The 21,520-nt window shown below is 46.7% G+C and overlaps 1 protein-coding gene across 1 annotated transcript in view; it reads right to left on the bottom strand.

The window, feature by feature from the left end:
• Positions 1 to 21,520, bottom strand: part of PDS5A (PDS5 cohesin associated factor A) — an 831,005-nt gene that overhangs the window by 716,559 nt on the left and 92,926 nt on the right. The window contains exons 6-7 of the mRNA XM_069202018.1: positions 19,726 to 19,852; positions 13 to 93 (exon numbers count right to left, since the gene is read on the bottom strand). Of these exons, the coding sequence (XP_069058119.1) occupies positions 13 to 93; positions 19,726 to 19,852 (208 nt within the window). The remainder of the gene's footprint in view (positions 1 to 12; positions 94 to 19,725; positions 19,853 to 21,520) is intronic.

Raw genomic sequence — 21,520 nt, 5'->3', positions numbered from 1 at the left:
GTTCATACATACATTGGCAATGCAGGGCTCAATGGTCTGGACAGTCCTTTTCAACAAAGCTGTAGACAGATCAAAAGCTTGCTTGTTCAGATTCTGTGCAGATAAAAATACATTTAATTACAAAACTGACCACACCCAAACATCTTTTTAGCAAAGAGATTAAAACTTATCCCAAAGAAACTAAAATATAGCAGGTCAGATGACTTATAATAGCATAATTACTTCCAGTAGGTCGCATTAGAAATTAAAAGAAATATATTTTTACTCTCAATGTCCATATGAATATCAAAGAAATATGGGTTTGATTTCAACATTCGGAAGATTGTGGACACATTAGGAAAAAATGCAGCTCACTTTCATTTTACTGTATCAAGACTACTTTAAGAATGATCTAAATTGCACTGTTATTTTAAACATGGAAAATGTGTGTAGTTTCTTTTTGGAACTCATTCCATTATAATAAAAATAATCACTGGCCTGTCTGAAACTGGCTTTCATTCACTCATGTAACAAGAACATAAGCCAGATATTTCTCCTACTGTTGGTAATCATTACCCAGCCCATGAACGGAGTAATGGGATGTCAGAATGGAATATGTATTGCACCTTGAATGGCTTTAGGATCCTGAAAGGAACGGTTTTCCAGTAAGCAAAAATCTTTCTTCTTCCAAACAAATGGTTATCCTGTCATCAGGTAGAGACACCGGCAACTGTTTCTCAAATCTGTTTCAATTAGTGAAGACTGCAAACAATAATACATACCCAGTAAGCAACAATGCCACATCCACGCACAGGTAAGCACCCCGAGCAGTGTCCTCATTAATATGCCACCCAGGAGTATAATTCAGACTGGTGCCACTTTGGTAGAAAGTAATAGGAACAAAATAGGACAAAGCCATGTAGGAGTAATAAAGGAGTTATAAAGGTATCTTTATCATATTTGTTAGTAGGCTTTCTGAATTCCCATAAGATATATATATATTTTTTTAAAGACTGATCGTATGAAACTGCTTGGCTGCCATTTGCACTGACATGAGAGATTTAAGGTGTTGTGCCTGCAAAAAGGCTGAAACTAATCCATAAAACTACAGTTTAAATATACAGTTGTATTTATAGACAGCAACCCAAGCTGGAGTGCAATGGACTCATGACAGATTAACAAAAAAAGTTGCATACCACTGATAGGTATATATTAGGTTAAAACATTATCTTCCTGCAGGTTTCTCACTTTGAGGAATCCTTCCAGGCATATAACTGCTCAGGAAAACCTTTCCCCAGGAACAGCCTTCAGCACATTCAGGTAGCGCCACATGGCTCCAGCCAGTACTTCTCCTTTAGACAAGATGTCACTGAACTTTATTAGGCGATGACCATAATACCGGTGTCAGTTGCTGATATTGTTTCTATACCCCACCGATGTATAAGGAGTGTTAACAAGTGTCATGACAGTGACAAATACAGCATAAGACATCAGCCTACCTTGGGACCTTATTAACCAGAGCACTAGCTCATCAGAAGGAATCCGAGGGAAGATTATGCATCTACTAGAAAAAAAAGTTAAATAATGAATACATCCTCTCGCAGATTTCTCAACTTACAAATGTCGCAAAGTGGAACCTCCCTTCAAGGTGCGATTGAGTACTGTCTGCTAACCAAGGGAGTCACGCAACACAGCTTAGGCAAAGAACCCATTGTAGGAAAGTAGCCTCTTTCTAGCTTGGTTACCCCCCCAGCCTTTTGCCCCGTTTGTCAGTGTGTCAGTGTGTTTGACTGAGTTCACTGGGATCCTGCGAACCAGGACCCCATTGACTGTGAGGTTTCTGCCCTCTTGCTGCTTGATCTGATCAATCCCAGGAAGGTAGAACAAAGGGTTTCCTTTGGGCGAGGGAGGTAACACCCTCTCTCTCCTTTTGGAAATCTGTGTGTCTGGCTTGGGAGGGATAGCCTCCCCAAGCCATTGGTTTGCTTTGAAGGGCACATTTGGTGCCCTCTGCGAATAAACCAGTCCACACTGGTTCAGGGATCCCCAATCCCTGCTCTGATGCAAAACTGGACAATGGAAAGGGGAGTGACTTCTCCCCTGTCCATCACCACCCCAGGGGTGGTGCCCAGAGCTCCTCCAGAGGGTCCCTGGGTTCTGCCATCTTGATTCCAAGGTTGGCAAGGAACTCTGGAGGCATCAGAGTGACCAGGCCAGGCAGGTGACGTCAGAGGCACCCTCTGATAGGTAGTTACCTGGTTAGGAGACCAAGCCCCCTTTTTGGGATATATATGGTCTTCCTCTGGGGTGGGTCCTCAGATTCGGCAACAACTACTTCAACTTCTAGCCCCTGGAACTGCAACTGGATCCTCCAGGAACCTACAAGTTGCAGATTCACAAGGAAGACTTCTGCAACATTGTATCCAGAATTCCTGCCAGCTTTGCAACATTTCCCCGGCTGTGCATTCTCAGAAGACTGCAACTCTTCAGCCTGCACAAGAAGAAGCAATCTCCCTTGGGGTGATGGCATCACTCCCCTGTAACTACAGGTACCTGGCTGCAACGACAACTGGCTGCGTGGATCTCCCCACATCCTGAGTGGGCGTGGGTCCTGCATCACAGGTGGTGGTTCGAAGAGTATCCCTTGGTCCTCTCTGCCAGCTTTTGCACTTTGGTGGTGGCAAGTCCTTTTCAATCCACGCAAGACAGTGCACCGCATCCTTTGCAGCTGCCAAAACATATTTGCTTCACCACCAAGGGGAAACTTCAGACGACGTGTAGCTTCAGCCACCAAAGCACTCCCTCCTGCAACTTCTGGACCTCTGCGTGGTCCTCCAACAACATGGAAGCAACTTCTGCGGTGCTGTGTGGGCTGCTTCAGCGACTACTGTGTCCCTGTCAAGTGGGACACCTGTGGGTGCTGCCTCTGCGACGCAGAGGGTCCCCAGTGAGTGACTGCTAGTGTGTTGAACAGGAAATTCGGCTCAATGGGTTCTTTGTGATGCTCCACGTTCAAACTGGGGTGGCATGGTGAGCAAAAGAACGATGAATTAAACCCAGATCTGTGACTGGGGGTGAGTGTTTGCATTGTTTAGCACTCAATCCGTCATCCTTTTGTGTTGCCAAAGTTGCCCAGACGTGGGTCCCGTTCTCACTGTGCCACTGGACTCAAGCTAGCCTGGCTGATGAAGTGTGCTACCCTGAAACCGATCCCAGGATGCTTGTTTCCGGTCCAGGGAGGGCCTGGCTTGGCAGTTCGGGCTGGACTGTCCCCATGAGGAACAAGGTCAAGACTGAGTTGCATATGGCTGCGTCCAAACTGGGGGGGCATGGTGAGCAGAAGAACAATAAATTACACCCAGATCGGAGACTGGGGTGAGTGTTTGCATTGTTCAGCACTCTGTCCATCATCCTTTTGTGTTGCCCATGTTCTGAAAAGCAGCTGCTCTAGCGACTACCTGTTGGTAAGAGGTAGTCTCTTCTAGTGGTGAGGGGCACGCGGGGTAGAGTTTAGTCATTAGAAGGAATGGGATTAGGGACGTAGACACCCCAAATGTCTATCACCTTGGGGACCCCCTATGCCCCTAGAGTATGATTGTGGGAAAACCTGAAGAGTGTAATTCCCTGGAATTGGCTCCGAGTGTCCCTGGCGGTCAGCTGGTGACAACGGAACGGCGAGAGCAAGGAAGGATTGGGAAAAAACAAACCAAAGACTCAGAGGGAGCAGAGGCACATGTCCGAACAAGACGGCGGACAGGAAACAATCTAACAAAGGAGTCAATGCCCATGAGCAGTATCACAGAGAGATCAATCTCGTGACAAAACTGTTTGTTGAAGTAAAACAGGTTGCACCAGTCCGGACCTAACACCAGATGGCAGGAGTAGGCAAAGCAAGTTTATCTACAGCCACATTTGCTAACAGCCACATATGCCACCAAACTATAATTTACACTTTGTTATCCCCAAATGATGTGCACGCAACAAGAAAGTGCAATACCCATTAATGCCATGGCAAGGGTGGTATCTCAGAACAGCTAGAACAACCACTTGCAGCTCCGGAATTTGGAAATGCCATATAAAAAGTGTACAGAAATAAAACAGGTTCAGGTGCATTGAAATAAATTGGTGACCCACTAAAGGCAACTTCATATCATTCATGGTTACTCTTCAATTTGGACCATAACATATAGGAAATTTCATTTCAAAGGTAATATTACAACTGTTAACCTCATTCACACACCCAGTCCATAGTGGGTTTGTTTCAGGCAGCAGCACATCACCCAACCTAAGACGCCTGTTCTACATTATGTTTAGCATTCCAACAAATACAATATTGGCAGCAGTTGTATTAGAGATAAAAAAAAAGACAACAATTGATTGGAGTAGACATATGTTTGCGGTACCAAAAAAGAAGTACGGTTCACATATAATACAACTGACTGAACTACTCTACTCATCACCCAAAAGACAGTTAAAACAAGCTGCAAGTACTCATCACAAAGGGGAGTTGAGAGATTTTGTTAGTACTAGCCACTGAACCACTTCACATGTAATTTCAGATGGTGTAGAGTCAATGAGGAATCAAAGACTCAGATACCAAATACATGATTTCAACATATGTGGACGCTATACTACTGAATCTCCAGAACCCTACCACTCAACTAAAAAGATCTGACTCTGCTGGATTGGTTAGATGTTAACTGGGAAAATCCAGTTTTTTGCTGCTGAGATTTCAAATGGCTGACATTGTTTTAGCTATTGATCTCTCCCTGCTGTCACTGGTGACACAGACAGACACCTGGGGACCCAGATACACCAAAAGACACTAACTTGATTACGGCTAATAACTGAAAGGTCAAAAGATCAGGAAACTAGCAGAGTTCTGGAATAGTTTGCCCCTATCCATGATAAGGAAGCTATCTCTATCCAAATAATTCTCACAAGACTTTTGTATTTTGCCAAATTCCCAGCTATCCTGCTTAAGTCCATTTACAGATAAATGGACAGGATACAGACAAGGCTGATATGGAATAAAGATAAAAGCAGAGTGGCACTAAGAAAGGAAAAAGTTACTTGTAAGGAAATGCCTCCTTGGCATGTTTACCCCCTGACTTTTTGCCTTTGCTGATGCTAAGTTTTGATTTGAAAGTGTGCTGAGGCCTGCTAACCAGGCCCCAGCACCAGTGTTCTTTCCCTAACCTGTACCTTTGTTTCCACAATTGGCACACCCTGGCATCCAGGTAAGTCCCTTGTAACTGGTACCCCTGGTACCAAGGGCCCTGGTGCCAGGGAAGGTCTCCAAGGGCTGCAGCATATCTTATGCCACCCTGGGGACCCCTCACTCAGCACAGACACACTGCTTACCAGCTTGGTTGTGCTGGTGAGGACAAAACGAGTAAGTCGACATGGCACTCCCCTCAGGGTGCCATGATAACCTCACATTGCCTATGCAGTATAGATAAGTCACCCCTCTAGCAGGCCTTACAGCCCTAAGGCAGGGTGCACTATACCATAGGTGAGGGCACAAGTGCATGAGCACTGTGTCCCTACAGTGTCTAAGAAAAACCTTAGACATTGTAAGTGCAGGGTAGCCATAAGAGTATATAGTCTGGGAGTCTGTCATACACGAACTCCCCAGCACCATAATGGCTACACTGAAAACTGGGAAGTTTGGTATCAAACTTCTCAGCAGAATAAATGCACACTGATGCCAGTGTACATTTTATTGTAAACATACACCCCAGAGGGCACCTTAGAGGTGCCCCCTGAAACCTTAACCAACTACCCGTGTAGGCTGACTGGTTTTAGCAGCCTGCCACACTCGAGACATGTTGCTGGCCACATGGGGAGAGTGCCTTTGTCACTCTGTGGCAAGTAACAAAGCCTGCACTGGGTGGAGATGCTTATCACCTCCCCCTTGCAGGAGCTGTAACACCTGGCGGTGAGCCTCAAAACGCTCACCCCCTTTGTTACAGCACCACAGGGCATTTCAGCTAGTGGAGTTGCCCGCCCCCTCCGGCCACAGCCCCACTTTTGGCGGCAAGGCCGGAGGAGATAATGAGAAAAACAAGGAGGAGTCACTGTCCAGTCAGGACAGCCCCTAAGGCAACCTGAGCTGAAGTGACTGACTTTTAGGAATCCTCCATCTTGCAGATGGAGGATCCCCCCCAATAGGGATAGGAATGTGACCCCCTCCCCTTGGGAGGAGGCACAAAGAGGGTGTAGCCACCCTCAGGGCTAGTAGCCATTGGCTACTGCCCTCCCTGACCTAAACACACCCCTAAATTCTGTATTTAGGGGCTCCCCTGAACCTAGGAACTCAGATTCCTGCAACCTAAGAAGAAGAGGACTGCTAAGCTGAAAAACCCTGCAGAGAAGACGGAGACACCAACTGCTTTAGCCCCAGCTCTACCGGCCTGTCTCCCCACTTCGAAAAGACACTGCTCCAGCGACGCTTTCCCCAGGACCAGCGACCTCTGAATCCTCAGAGGACTGCCCTGCTCTAGAAGGACCAAGAAACTCCTGAGGACAGCGGCTCTGTTCACCCAAGACTGAACTTTGTTTCCAAAGAAGCAACTTCAAGACAACTGTGTTTCCCGCCGGAAGCGTGAGACTTGCCACTCTGCACCCGACGCCCCCGGCTCAATTTGTGGAGAAAACACTTCAGGGAGGACTCCCCGGCGACGACGAGACCGTGAGTAGCCAGAGTTGCCCCCCCTGTGCCCCCACAGCGACGCCTGCAGAGGGAATCCAGAGGCTCACCCTGACCGCGACTGCCTGACTCCCAGATCCCGACGCCTGGAAAAGACTCTGCACCCACAGCCCCCAGGACCTGAAAGATCGGAACTCCAGTGCAGGAGTGACCCCCAGGAGGCCCTCTCCCTTGCCCAGGTGGTGGCTACCCCGAGGAGCCCCCCCCTTGCCTGCATCGCTGAAGAGACCCCTTGGTCTCCCATTGATTTACATTGGAAACCCGACGTGTGTTTGCACACTGCACCCGGCCGCCCCGTGCTGCTGAGGGTGTACTTTCTGTGCTAACTTGTGTCCCCCCCGGTGCCCTACAAAACCCCCCTGGTCTGCCCTCCGAAGACGCGGGTACTTACCTGCTGGCAGACTGGAACCGGGGCACCCCCTTCTCCATTGAAGCTTATGCGTTTTGGGCAACAATTTGAACTCTGCACCTGACCGGCCCTGAGCTGCTGGTGTGGTAACTTTGGGGTTGCTCTGAACCCCCAACGGTGGGCTACCTTGGACCCAAACTTGAACCCCATAGGTGGTTTACTTACCTGCAAGAACCAACAAACTCTTACTCCCCCTAGGAACTGTGAAAATTGCACAGTGTCTAGTTTTAAAATAGCTATATGTGATTTATGTGAAAAGTATATATGCTATTGTGATTATTCAAAGTTCCTAAAGTACCTACCTGCAATACCTTTCATTTAAAGTATTACATGTAAAATTTAAAGAATAGAATAATTTAAAAGAATAGCATGCACAGAGTCCAAGGGTTCCCCTTAGAGGTAAGATAGTGGCAAAAAGAGAATACTAATGCTCTATTTTGTGGTAGTGTGGTCGAGCAGTAGGCTTATCAAAAGAGTAGTGTTAAGCATTTGTTGTACATACATGCAATAAATGAGGAACACACACTCGGAGCCAATTCCAGGCCAATAGGTTTTTGTATAGAAAATGAAAATGTCACTTACCCAGTGTACATCTGTTCGTGGCATCAGTCGCTGTAGATTCGCATGTTTTGCATAGCTCGCCATCTGGTGTTGGGCCGGAGTGTTACAAGTTGTTTTTCTTCGAAGAAGTCTTTCGAGTCACGGGACCGAGTGACTCCTCCTTTTGTCTCCATTGCGCATGGGCGTCGACTCCATCTTCGATTGTTTTTCCCCCGCAGAGGGTGAGGTAGGAGTTGAATTGTAGTAATAGTGCCCATGCAATGGAGTGACTAAGTATGTACTTATTTAAGGTTGAAATGATATATATACAAATAGTTGAAGGTAACTTCCGAACTGCTACAGGCTCCCGGGGAGGCGGGTGGGCACATGCGAATCTACAGCAACTGATGCCACGAACAGATGTACACTGGGTAAGTGACATTATCAGTTCGATGGCATCTGTCGCTGTAGATACGCATGTTTTGCATAGACTAGTAAGCAGTTATCTCCCCAAAAGCGGTGGCTCAGCCTGTAGGAGTGGAAGTAGTCTGAAACAATGTTCTTAATACGGCTTGACCTACTGTGGCTTGTTGTGCGGATAACACGTCTACACAGTAGTGCTTGGTGAAAGTGTGAGGCGTAGACCATGTGGCTGCCTTACATATTTCTTGCATTGGGATGTTTCCTAGAAAGGCCATGGTAGCACCTTTCTTTCTGGTTGAGTGTGCCCTTGGTGTAATGGGCAGCTGTCGTTTAGCTTTAAGGTAGCAGATTTGGATGCATTTAACTATCCATCTGGCTATACCTTGTTTTGATATTGGGTTTCCTGCATGAGGTTTTTGAAATGCAATAAATAGTTGTTTAGTCCTTCTGATGTTCTTTGTTCTGTCAATGTAATACATTAATGCTCTTTTGACATCTAATGTATGTAGTGCCCTCTCAGCTACGGTATCTGGCTGTGGAAAGAACACTGGAAGTTCCACTGTTTGATTTAGATGGAACGGTGAAATAACCTTTGGTAAAAATTTAGGATTAGTCCTTAGGACGACCTTATTCTTGTGTAGTTGTATAAAAGGTTCTTGTATTGTAAACGCCTGAATCTCGCTTACTCTTCTTAGGGAAGTAATGGCGATGAGAAATGCAACCTTCCAGGTTAGGAACTGTATTTCGCAGGAGTGCATGGGTTCAAAAGGTGGACCCATAAGTCTAGTTAGGACAACATTTAGGTTCCATGAAGGAACAGGTTGTGTTCTTGGTGGTATAATTCTCTTAAGGCCCTCCATGAATGCTTTAATGACTGGTATCCTATATAGGGAAGTTGAATAGGTAGTCTGCAGGTATGCAGATATTGCTGCAAGGTGTATTTTAATGGAAGAGAAAGCCAGGTTAGATTTTTGTAAGTGAAGCAAGTAACCCACTACATGTTTTGGAGTCGTGTGTAATGGTTGGATTTGATTAATATGGCAGTAGCAAACAAACCTCTTCCATTTACTTGCATAGCAGTGCCTGGTGGATGGCCTTCTGGCTTGCTTTATGACTTCCATACATTCTTGGGTAAGTTGTAAGTGCCCGAATTCTAGGATTTCAGGAGCCAAATTGCTAGATTCAGCGATGCTGGATCTGAGTGTCTGATCTTTTGGTTGTGTTGTGTCAATAGATCTGGCCTGTTGGGCAATTTGATGTGGGGTACTACTGATAGGTCTGGCAGCGTTGTGTACCAGGGTTGCCTTGCCCAAGTTGGTGCTATTAATATGAGCTTGAGTTTGTTTTGACTGAGTTTGTTTACCAGATAAGGAAGGAGAGGGAGAGGAGGAAAAGCGTAAGCAAATATCCCTGACCAGTTCATCCATAGGGCATTGCCTTGGGACTGGTTGTGTGGGTATCTGGATGTGAAGTTTTGGCATTTTGCGTTCTCCTTCGTCGCAAACAAGTCTATTTGAGGTGTTCCCCAGAGTTTGAAATAGGTGTTCAGAATTTGGGGGTGAATTTCCCATTCGTGGACCTGTTGGTGATCTCGAGAGAGATTGTCTGCGAGTTGATTCTGAATCCCTGGTATAAATTGTGCTATTAGGCGAATTTGGTTGTGAATTGCCCAACGCCAAATTTTTTGTGCTAGCAGGCTTAACTGCGTGGAGTGTGTCCCCCCTTGTTTGTTTAGATAATACATTGTTGTCATGTTGTCTGTTTTGACGAGAATGTATTTGTGAACTATTATTGGTTGGAAAGCTTTTAGTGCTTGAAAAACTGCTAGCAGTTCTAGGTGATTTATATGCAGTATTGTTTGATGTACGTTCCATTGTCCTTGTATGCTGTGTTGATCGAGGTGTGCTCCCCACCCTGTCATGGAAGCATCTGTTGTTATTACGTATTGTGGCACTGGGTCTTGGAAAGGCCGCCCTTTGTTTAAATTTATGTTGTTCCACCATAGAAGCGAGAGGTAAGTTTGGCGGTCTATTAACACCAGATCTAGAAGATGACCCTGTGCTTGTGACCACTGTGATGCTAGGCACTGTTGTAAGGGCCTCATGTGCAGTCTTGCGTTTGGGACAATGGCTATGCATGAAGACATCATGCCTAGGAGTTGTAATATCATCTTTGCTTGTATCTTTTGTGTTGGATACATGCGTTGTATGATGTTGTTGAAATTTTGAATTCTTTGGGGACTTGGAGTGGCTACTCCTTTTGTTGAGTCTATTATGGCTCCTAGGTATTGTTGTACCTTGCACGGCAGAATGTTGGATTTCGTGAAGTTGACGGTGAACCCTAGTTTGAAGAGGGTTTGTATGATCTGATTTGTGTGGTTTGAGCACTCTATTAACGAATGGGCCTTGATTAGCCAGTCGTCTAGATATGGGAACACATGTATTTGCTGCCTTCTGATGTGTGCAGCGACTACTGCTAGACATTTGGTAAAGACTCTTGGTGCGGTTGTTAATCTGAAAGGCAATACCTTGAATTGGTAATGTATTCCTTTGAATACAAACCTTAGGTATTTCCTGTGCGATGGGTGTATTGGTATATGGAAATACGCGTCTTTGAGGTCTAAAGTTGTCATGTAGTCGTGTAGTTTTAGCAATGGTAACACTTCTTGTAGTGTGACCATGTGAAAGTGGTCTGATTTGATGAATGTGTTTACTATTCCGAGGTCTAGGATTGGTCTCAGCGTTTTGTCCTTCTTTGGGATCAGAAAGTACAGTGAGTAAACTCCTGTGTTTATTTGTGTGTTTGGTACTAATTCGATTGCATTCTTCTGCAATAGTGCCTGCACTTCTATCTCCAGGAGATTGGAATGATGTTTTGTCAAATTTTGTGCTTTTGGTGGTATGTTTGGAGGGAATTGTAGAAATTCTATGCAATAACCATGTTGGATAATTGCTAGAACCCAAGTGTCTGTAGTGATTTCCTCCCATGCTTTGTAATAATGATCTATTCTTCCCCCCACTGATGTTGTGTGGAGGGGGTGAGTGACATGTGAGTCACTGCTTAGTAGTAGGGGTTTTGGGGCTTTGAAATTTTCCCCTATTCCTAGGGAATTGCCCTCCTCTATATTGTCCCCGAAAACCTCCTCTGTACTGTCCCTGGTAACTGGACGGTGTTGCCTGTGAGGTGCTGGCTTGTGTGCCCTGACCCCGAAACCCCGCTCTAAAGGGTGTTTTACGGAATGTGCTGTAATTCCCTCTGCGGGGAGTAGAGTGCGCCCATGGCTTTAGCAGTGTCCATGTCCTTTTTGAGTTTCTCAATCGCTGTGTCCACTTCTGGACCGAACAGTTCTTTTTCGTTAAAAGGCATATTGAGAACTGCTTGCTGAATCTCTGGTTTAAATCCAGACGTTCGTAGCCATGCATGCCTTCTGATAGTTACAGATGTATTAATTGTCCGTGCAGCTGTATCTGCAGCGTCCATGGAGGAGCGTATTTGGTTGTTTGAAATGTTCTGTCCCTCCTCAACCACTTGTTTTGCCCTCTTTTGTAGGTCCTTGGGCAGATGTTCAATGAGATGTTGCATCTCATCCCAATGGGCTCTGTCATAGCGCGCAAGTAGTGCCTGAGAGTTAGCGATGCGCCACTGGTTTGCAGCTTGTGCTGCGACTCTCTTACCAGCTGCATCGAACTTGCGGCTTTCTTTATCTGGGGGTGGTGCATCTCCAGATGTGTGGGAGTTGGCCCTTTTCCTAGCTGCTCCTACGACGACAGAGTCTGGTGGCAGCTGTGTAGTGATGAAAACTGGGTCTGTAGGAGGCGCCTTATACTTTTTTTCCACTCTTGGTGTGATTGCCCTACTTTTGACCGGCTCCTTAAAGATTTCTTTTGCGTGCCGGAGCATACCAGGGAGCATAGGCAGGCTTTGGTAGGAGCTGTGGGTGGAGGAGAGGGTGTTGAATAAAAAGTCATCCTCGACCTGTTCTGAGTGGAGGCTTACATTGTGAAATTGTGCTGCTCTAGCCACCACTTGAGAATACGCAGTGCTGTCCTCTGGTGGAGATGGCTTCGTAGGGTATGCCTCCGGGCTGTTATCTGACACTGGGGCGTCGTATAAGTCCCATGCGTCCTGATCTTGGTCACCCTGGCTCATGGTGGTGTGAGCTGGGGAATGTGATGGAGTTTGTGCTGGTGAGACGTTAATTACAGGTGGAGGAGAGGGTGGTGGAGTAACCTTTTTCACCACCTTTGTTTGTGGTGTTTGTTCAGTTTGGAACTCCAATCTTCTCTTTCTTCTAATAGGGGGAAGGGTGCTTATTTTTCCTGTCCCCTCCTGTATGAAAATACGCTTTTGCGTATGGTCTACATCAGTTGATTGTAGCTCGTCCTCTAACCTATGCTTTCGCATTTGGGAGGTTAGCGATTGCTCTTCTGTATAAGAGCCTGAAACTGGGTCGGTTGCAGTTTGTTTTGGCACCGAAACCCTGTCTGCATCTTTTTTCGGCTCCGAGGTGACTTTTTTCTTTTTCGGGGCCGAAACCTCTCGGCATCGATCTTCGCCGGTGCCGCTGTCTCGGCGTCGAGCCGTATCTACACCGGTATCTCGGTGTCGATGCTCGTCTCCAGCACTTTCTCGGTCCCGAGAAGGCTGCGTGCCGGTGTCTCGACCGGAGTGGGACGATCTCGGCACTGTTTGGGCCTTTTTCGGTGCCGACGGTCGGTCACCGAATTTATGGGTCAAGCCGTGGCCTGGTGGCAGTGGCGTCCCCTGGGCCTTGTAAATCTTCTTCTGAGTGGTTTTCGACGTCTTACTCACGGTTTGTGTATCGTCGAATCCTTCGGAGTCCGATTCGTGGATCGAAAAGGTTCCTTCCTCTTCTTGTTCCTCGATGGGCTGTCGGCGCGGACGCCATCTGAAGTCTTCTGGCTCGACGGTCTCGGAGTGTTTTTCGGGACCGGAACGCACGACAGGCCTCGCAGGTGTCTTCACTGTGCTCAGGTGACAGGCACAGGTTACAGACCAAGTGTTGGTCTGTATAGGGGTATTTATTGTGGCATTTGGGACAGAAGCGGAACGGGGTCCGTTCCATCGGCGTTCTTCTGCACGCGGTCGGGCCGACCAGGCCCAGACGGGGGATCGAAAAACTACCCCGAAGGGCACCGGAGCTCTTCGATCTTTCAACGCGGTGTTGAATCTAACTACGCCGATCCCGAACGCAACAATACCGACAAAAATCTTCCGAAATTAGCTATCTTTCCGTTCCGAAACTCGGAGCGACAGGAACACGTCCGAACCCGATGGCGGAAAAAAAACAATCGAAGATGGAGTCGACGCCCATGCGCAATGGAGACAAAAGGAGGAGTCACTCGGTCCCGTGACTCGAAAGACTTCTTCGAAGAAAAACAACTTGTAACACTCCGGCCCAACACCAGATGGCGAGCTATGCAAAACATGCGTATCTACAGCGACAGATGCCATTGAACATATATTTTCTTAGTTTATTTGAAGAACCACAGGTTCACATTCTACAGGTAATATCTAATTTGAAAGGTATTGCAGGTAAGTACTCTAGGAACTTTGAATAATCAGAATAGCATATATACTTTTTACATAAAACACATATAGCAATTTTAAAAGTGGACACTTAGTGCAATTTTCACAGTTCCTGGGGGAGGTAAGTTAATGTTAGTTCTTGCAGGTAAGTAAACCACCTACGGGGTTCAAATTGGGGTCCAAGGTAGCCCACCGTTGGGGGTTCAGAGCAACCCCAAAGTCACCACACCAGCAGCTCAGGGCCGGTCAGGTGCAGAGGTCAAAGAGGTGCCCAAAACACATAGGCTTCAATGGAGAAGGGGGTGCCCCGGTTCCAGTCTGCCAGCAGGTAAGTACCCGCGTCATCGGAGGGCAGACCAGGGGGGTTTTGTAGGGCACCGGGGGGGACAAGTCCACACAAAAAGTACACCCTCAGCAGCGCGGGGGCGGCCGGGTGCAGTGTGTAAACCAGCGTCGGGTTTGTAATAGGAATCAATGGGAGACCAAGGGGTCTCTTCAGCGTTGCAGGCAGGCAAGGGGGGGGGCTCCTCGGGGTAGCCACCACCTGGGCAAGGGAGAGGGCCTCCTGGGGGTCACTCCTGCACTGGAGTTCCGATCCTTCAGGTCCTGGGGGCTGCGGGTGCAGGGTCTTTTCCAGGCGTCGGAATTTCAGAGTCAGACAGTCGCGGTCAGGGGGAGCCTCGGGATTCCCTCTGCAGGCGTCGCTGTGGGGGCTCAGGGGGGACAACTTTGGTTACTCACAGTCTTGGAGTCACCTGGGGGTCCTCCCTGTAGCGTTGTTTCTTCACCAGTCGAGTCGGGGTCGCCGGGTGCAGTGTTGCAAGTCTCACGCTTCTTGCGGAGATTGCAGGGGTCTTTAAATCTGCTCCTCTGGAAACAAAGTTGCAGTCTTTGTTGAACAGTATTTATATATCAGGATGGGGTGTGTAGGAAGTTGGCTCTGTATGCACTATTTCAAAGTAAGGAATAGTATGCACAGAGTCCAAGGGTTCCCCTTAGAGGTAAGTTAGTGGCAAAAAGAGATAATACTAATGCTCTATTTTGTGGTAGTGTGGTCGAGCAGTAGGCTTATCAAAGGAGTAGTGTTAAGCATTTGTTGTACATACACACAGGCAATAAATGAGGAACACACACTCGGAGACAAATCCAGCCAATAGGTTTTGTTATAGAAAAATATATTTTCTTAGTTTATTTTAAGAACCACAGGTTCAATTTCTACATGTAATATCTCATTTGAAAGGTATTGCAGGTAAGTACTTTAGGAACTTTGAATAATTACAGTAGCATATATACTTTTCACATAAAACACAAATAGCTGTTTTAAAAGTGGACACAGTGCAATTTTCACAGTTCCTGGGGGAGGTAAAGTATTGTTAGTTTTCACAGGTAAGTAAATCACTTACAGGTTTCAGTTTTGGGTCCAAGGTAGCCCACCGTTGGGGGTTCAGAGCAACCCCAAAGTTACCACACCAGCAGCTCAGGGCCGGTCAGGTGCAGAGGTCAAAGAGGTGCCCAAAACACATAGGCTTCAATGGAGTGAAGGGGATGCCCCGGTCCAAGTCTGCCAGCAGGTAAGTACCCGCGTCTTCGGAGGGCAGACCAGGGGGGTTTTGTAGGGCACCGGGGGGGACACAAGTCAGCACAAAAAGTACACCCTCAGCAGCGCGGGGGCGGCCGGGTGCAGTGTGCAAACACGCGTCAGGTTTTCAATGGTTTTCAATGAGAGACAAAGGGGTCTCTTCAGCGGTGCAGGCAGGCAAGGGGGGGGGGCTCCTCGGGGTAGCCACCACCTGGGCACGGGAGAGGGCCTCCTGGGGGTCACTCCTGCACAGAAGTTCCGATCCTTCAGGTGCTGGGGGCTGCGGGTGCAGGGTCTTTTCCAGCCGTCGGGACTTTAAGTTCAGGCAGTCGCGGTCAGGGGGAGCCTCGGGATTCCCTCTGCAGGCGTCTCTGTGGGGGCTCAGGGGGGACAACTTTGGTTACTCACGGGCTCGGAGTTGCCGGAGGGTCCTCTCTGAGGTGTTGGTTCTCCACCAGTCGAGTCGGGGTCGCCGGGTGCAGTGTTGCAAGTCTCACGCTTCTTGCGGGGATTTGCAGGGGTCTTTAAATCTGCTCCTCTGTAACAAAGTTGCAGTTCTTTTGGAGCAGTGCCGCTGTCCTCGGGAGTTTCTTGTCTTTCTTGAAGCAGGGCAGTCCTCAGAGGATTCAGAGGTCGCTGGTCCCTTGGAAAGCGTCGCTGGAGCAGGTTTCTTTGGAAGGCAGGAGACAGGCCGGTAAGTCTGGGGCCAAAGCAGTTGGTGTCTTCTGTTCTTCCTCTGCAGGGGTTTTTCAGCTCGGCAGTCTTCTTCTTGTAGTTTCAGGAATCTAAAGTTTTAGGTTCAGGGAAGCCCTTAAATACTAAATTTAAGGGTGTGTTTAGGTCTGGGGGGTTAGTAGCCAATGGCTACTAGCCCTGAGGGTGGGTACACCCTCTTTGTGCCTCCTCCCAAGGGGAGGGGGTCACATCCCTAATCCTATTGGGGAATCCTCCATCTGCAAGATGGAGGATTTCTAAAAGTTAGAGTCACTTCAGCTCAGGACACCTTAGGGGCGGTCCTGACTGGCCAGTGACGACTCCTTGTTATTCTCATTATTTTCTCCGGCCTTGCCGCCAAAAGTGGGGGCCGGGGCCGGAGGGGGCGGGCAACTCCACTAGCTGGAGTGTCCTGCGGTGCTGGCACAAAGGGGTGAGCCTTTGAGGCTCACCGCCAGGTGTGACAGCTCCTGCCTGGGGGAGGTGTTAGCATCTCCACCCAGTGCAGGCTTTGTTACTGGCCTCAGAGTGACAAAGGCACTCTCCCCATGGGGCCAGCAACATGTCTCGGTTGTGGCAGGCTGCTGGAACCAGTCAGCCTACACAGATAGTCGGTTAAGGTTTCAGGGGGCACCTCTAAGGTGCCCTCTGGGGTGGATTTCACAATAAAATGTACACTGGCATCAGTGTGCATTTATTGTGCTGAGAAGTTTGATACCAAACTTCCCAGTTTTCAGTGTAGCCATTATGGTGCTGTGGAGTTCGTGTAAAACAGACTCCCAGACCATATACTGTTATGGCTACCCTGCACTTACAATGTCTAAGGTATTGCTTAGACACTGTAGGGGCACAGTGCTCATGCACTGGTGCCCTCACCTATGGTATAGTGCACCCTGCCTTAGGGCTGTAAGGCCTACTAGAGGGGTGACTTATCTACACCTGCATAGGCAGTGAGAGGCTGGCATGGCACCCTGAGGGGAGTGCCATGTCGACTTACTCGTTTTGTTCTCACCAGCACACACAAGCTGGCAAGCAGTGTGTCTGTGCTGAGTGAGGGGTCTCCAGGGTGGCATATGACATGCTGCAGCCCTTAGAGACCTTCCTTGGCATCAGGGCCCTTGGTACCAGGGGTACCATTTACAAGGGACTTATCTGGATGCCAGGGTGTGCCAATTGTGGATACAAAAGTACAGGTTAGGGAAAGAACACTGGTGCTGGGGCCTGGTTAGCAGGCCTCAGCACACTTTCAATTCAAAACATAGCATCAGCAAAGGCAAAAAGTCAGGGGGTAACCATGCCAAGGAGGCATTTCCTTACAGTGGTATTCGATATTAATTTGCCCTCAGAGGAAATTTAATATGCCTCTTTCTTATGCTAATCTGAGAGGTATTAGATTATCTCCTCCATCTCAGCCTAGTGAGCACAGTCATATCTGAAGACAGAATGTGTGATCCGCCAGTGATTGGCGGATTAGATGGCCACTCTCTTTTCAGCTGCACAAATCATTTTACTTTGTCTTGCGGAGGTGTCTCGTATGATGTTTCTGAACTGACTCGCTTACGCACTATTGGCACAACCAAAGAGTCTGGCGGGAGTTAACCTCGGATATACATAGGGCCATTAGGACAACCTTTATACTTTATCAGCCTTTGGCATCATGACCCTAGATCTAACCGGTCATTGAAAATGTCAGTGATATGGTGGAGCGTGCCTGACCATAGGCAAGTATTTTGTCGAGTGTTGTGTGGAGTGAAATGTCTCAAATAAAATAAAAAAATTTAAAAAACTTTGCCCCTTGTGGTTCTGAATGCAATTGCATTTATGGATGGTGGCCGCTCTGCAGTTAGATCACGGTAAGTGGTAATGTCGTCAGGGGAAGAGATTCTCACAATGCAAAGATCAGGGTCTGTATCAGCTGGTGCATCAGTGTCATGTGTCCCAGGAAACATCTTGTGGTGGGATTTCAAAAGTCCCCCTTCCTCACATCTCTACCCCCTATGTAAGAACGCAATGACCCTTCCAGGGAATATGGTGCAAGGACAGCCAGTGAAGTAGATTGTGAGAGTGTATGGTGTTCAGCCTGTGTAAGGTGGTGGGCTCATGTGCAAAGGGCTTCTGGCCTTGTCCATTTTCTTCCTGTGCTTGGGTGGAGTTGGAGCATCCAAGGCCTCCTCGAAAGAAAGCTATCTTATGGAGGACTGGGCACCAGTTTAGGGGGTCTTGTAATTATGTGTCAAGCATCAGGGTGGATCATAATGTGCTTTTGCACAGAGTCAATCTTCTCCTGTAGTCCGAAGCACAGATTCCACAGCCTCCAACATATGCGCTGCTTTGTAAGGTGTAAATGTTTTTGGCTCCGATGCAAAGGGTTTTATTGGCGAAGTTCTGGTTTCAATGCAGATGGTGGTGTTTTCACACCGAAGGTTTCAACTCCAAGGCTCGGCTTAGTTCCGAGGTGGGAGCAATAAGCTCTGAAGCATGCAGCCTCAATTATGTTTTTTTTTGTGCTTGGGCTGGGCTCTTTAGAAACAGACGGTCTGTGCCGACCATAGCCTGAAGGCAGTGGTGGCCCAGCTATGCTTTTAGGTCCATCATGAATAGGCTGCAGACCCTCTGGAGTGGTCTGCTGGGGTTGATGTTGCGGTGTTGGGTGTTGAGGTACAGTCCTAAAAGCTGGCTGAACTGGAGGGATATCTTGCATCTCAATCTCCGAGATGGAGCTTTCATCATAAGGTTTCTTCACCTGCAGTCAACACTTGTGACTGTAATTCTTCCAGATGTCTTCGGGTCCAAAGATGTCTGGTGTTTTGTTGACGCTCCTTCGAGACACCTCAAGACATCAAGCCCTGCGGTCACAAAGAGCCTTCTTTGACCTAAAGGAGCAGCGGCCTCGCAGCTGGCTTTGTCATACTTGAGGGTATGACAAAGCCAGCCTGAGGAGGGGCACAGATTACACATCTGGTAAAGGTCGGTCTGAGTGTATTTGGCGTGACAGAGGACAAAATCAAAAATGCGTTCACCGAGTCGACATGGTGCAGGGGGAACACCTAAGAATGGAAGCAGCAGCCTGGAGGATGTGAAACGGCCAGACAAAGTTTGCATCGAACCAAATAAGAGATAGGAAAACATGATCAAAACAATACCAACAGAAAGTAGGTCTACAGCAAGAAAAGTATAGGACGACTGTGGCGAACCAATGCAGAAGAGCACATGTCCGAATCAGACAGCAGAAGAAAACAATCTAATAAGGGAGTCATTGAATACACATTACCAGCAAGAGGAGTCACACTACCTTGTGACTCAAAAGAAAAACAACTAGCACACATCTGAGCCCAACCTTAAGTGGCAGGCTTATGCTAAGCATGTATATCTATAGCCACACATGCCACAAACGATTCCTGGTGTCACAAGGTGGATTAGGAATTCTAGATTATGAACTTCAATACCAGAAGCAAAACTGCCATTGTCCTAATCACAAGAAACTCAATTTATATTGGCAGTGAGTACAACCGAAATCACGATGAGGTGTATTGCTAGGTGATAGCACTGCTGAACAGATAACTGCTTATTTAAAACAATATACATTTTGGAACAGTTGTCTGAGTTAGGATAAAAGTTCAGGAACCTGTACAGTTGTACAGACAAAACAACTAGATGGCTAAGTAATGCACATATGAATACAGAAAACTTTCACTCTACAGAAATTAATTCATTAACAGTTTCCAATTTAAAGTTGCTCATTGCAATCCAAAAAAGACATCAATGGTTGCAATCAACATCGAAACATTATCTAATAACATTTTCATCGCACAAACAGACCTTGTGTGCAGGGATGAGATTAATGAGAATCGCGTCCAGTAACTCCTGTGTTACACCATCACCCTCCATAGTGATTGAACTCATCAGATCCAGCATATGCATCTGTACCTTTTGGTTGTGACTGTTGCTATGTACAAAAAAAGGAAAATAAAACACTCAAATGAATACTGTGATCCTTTTGTGGCTTCAGAAGCAAGCCGCATTAATAATGCTGTTGATCTCACAAATGTACATGCAAAATTAATCAGTCCCTCTGTGCAGAGTGGGCACTCTGGTACATTCCATGTTTCAAATAACCAAACTCAAAATGTTTTTCAGAGATTTGATCTAGTACTTAAGTTTTAAAGTTCTCTGGAGGACACTGAAATAAGGAATCAATCCCTGAAGCTTCATGAGAACTAAAAGGATTAAAAAATAAAATTACAATCCATAACATATTATGCTAGTCCAGGTCTAGGTATAGACATTCCCTAGCTTTAAACGGGACATGGCTATGTTATCAACCTGAATACTTCCGTTCGGAATGAGTCCTTCTCTTAAAGCCCAACCAGTTTTGGCAGGTCCACTCTTATGTGCTGAGGTGAGCACATTTGAATGTCTGAGGGTCAAATTTTCAATCACACCCTATGAAGTTTCTGCAAGACCATGCTCCATGCTGCTGCAATGAGATTTTTACAAACACACACACACTCACGAAAATATTAGAGGGAAAAGCAGCACTGATTTGCCTTGAGTTTTAGAGAGGATATGTGCAGTCTTACCCTAAGTTTTAGATATTTTTCTCCTGCTGCCGAATCTGTCCCTATAATTTCAATTAGTTTGCTGCTCTATTCAAGTATTTATGTCTATCAATGAGCTGATCTTATGAGACAGAAGAAAAGGGTTACTTGTAATCCTAGTCTGCACTTTAGGAGGTTTCACTGAAGTCAAACAGTCTGCTCACCTATCCAACTAGGTATGGTTGAGCACTATAAAATATCCAGAAGGTTTTTCTTTTTTTTTTAAACTGTCTCTGTGAGGCAACTGCCAGTACATTGCATCATAGTAGGACAAGCTTCTGTAATTTTAAAGGGACATGATGCTTTTTTCCCCACAGGTTTCAATATAGGCCTACGTTTCCTTCAAGTGAGACATTTCCAACCATATTTGCAACTAAGATGCTGCAATGCAGTCTTGAAAGTGATGTACTTTCAAAATGAAAGACTACATGAAAAAAAATAAACAGTCATCTCAGATACACCAGCATTGTTTGTTCACATTCATGGACAATAACTACATATGGAAAAGTGTTTTGCGGTCTACGCAAGAGCACAGAATTATTCAAGCTTTTATGACCATCAATAAAGATTTAATGATGCAGGACTTTGAGTTCAATGGCTGGGTCTGCTTTAAGATTTACCTTGAAATAAAATAGTTACTCTTGTGTGTATATTTTTTGGTATGAACTTGCACAAGAGAAAGCAGTCTTGCTATATGATGAAGAATCAGTGGATAGACGGCTTCCTCCTTTAAGCAAGAAATGATCCTCTCAAGGGCAGTCCTCATTCCAGGACTTAAAACACTTGACCCATGGAGGGGGCTCTCCAGAAGAAACAGCTTAGCAGTACGGAGACAAGGGATTCAATCTATTCACTTCAAAAGCCTTGCGCCTTATGACTACCCAAAGCTGTACACAGACCGTGAGGGATAATCCACTAATTTACCACTGACAAAATCTGGGCAGGCGGCTACAGCTAAAAGCTCAAAGTGCCGACAGGTGAAGCGACACAGAAAAACCTGGACTCTTGAGGTAATA

The sequence above is a fragment of the Pleurodeles waltl genome, chromosome 1_2 (genome assembly GCF_031143425.1).
Source record: "Pleurodeles waltl isolate 20211129_DDA chromosome 1_2, aPleWal1.hap1.20221129, whole genome shotgun sequence".
In the NCBI taxonomy this organism is placed as follows: domain Eukaryota; kingdom Metazoa; phylum Chordata; class Amphibia; order Caudata; family Salamandridae; genus Pleurodeles; species Pleurodeles waltl.
The sequence above is the reverse complement of the archived record's forward strand: the minus strand, read 5'-3'. Positions and strand labels throughout refer to the sequence as shown.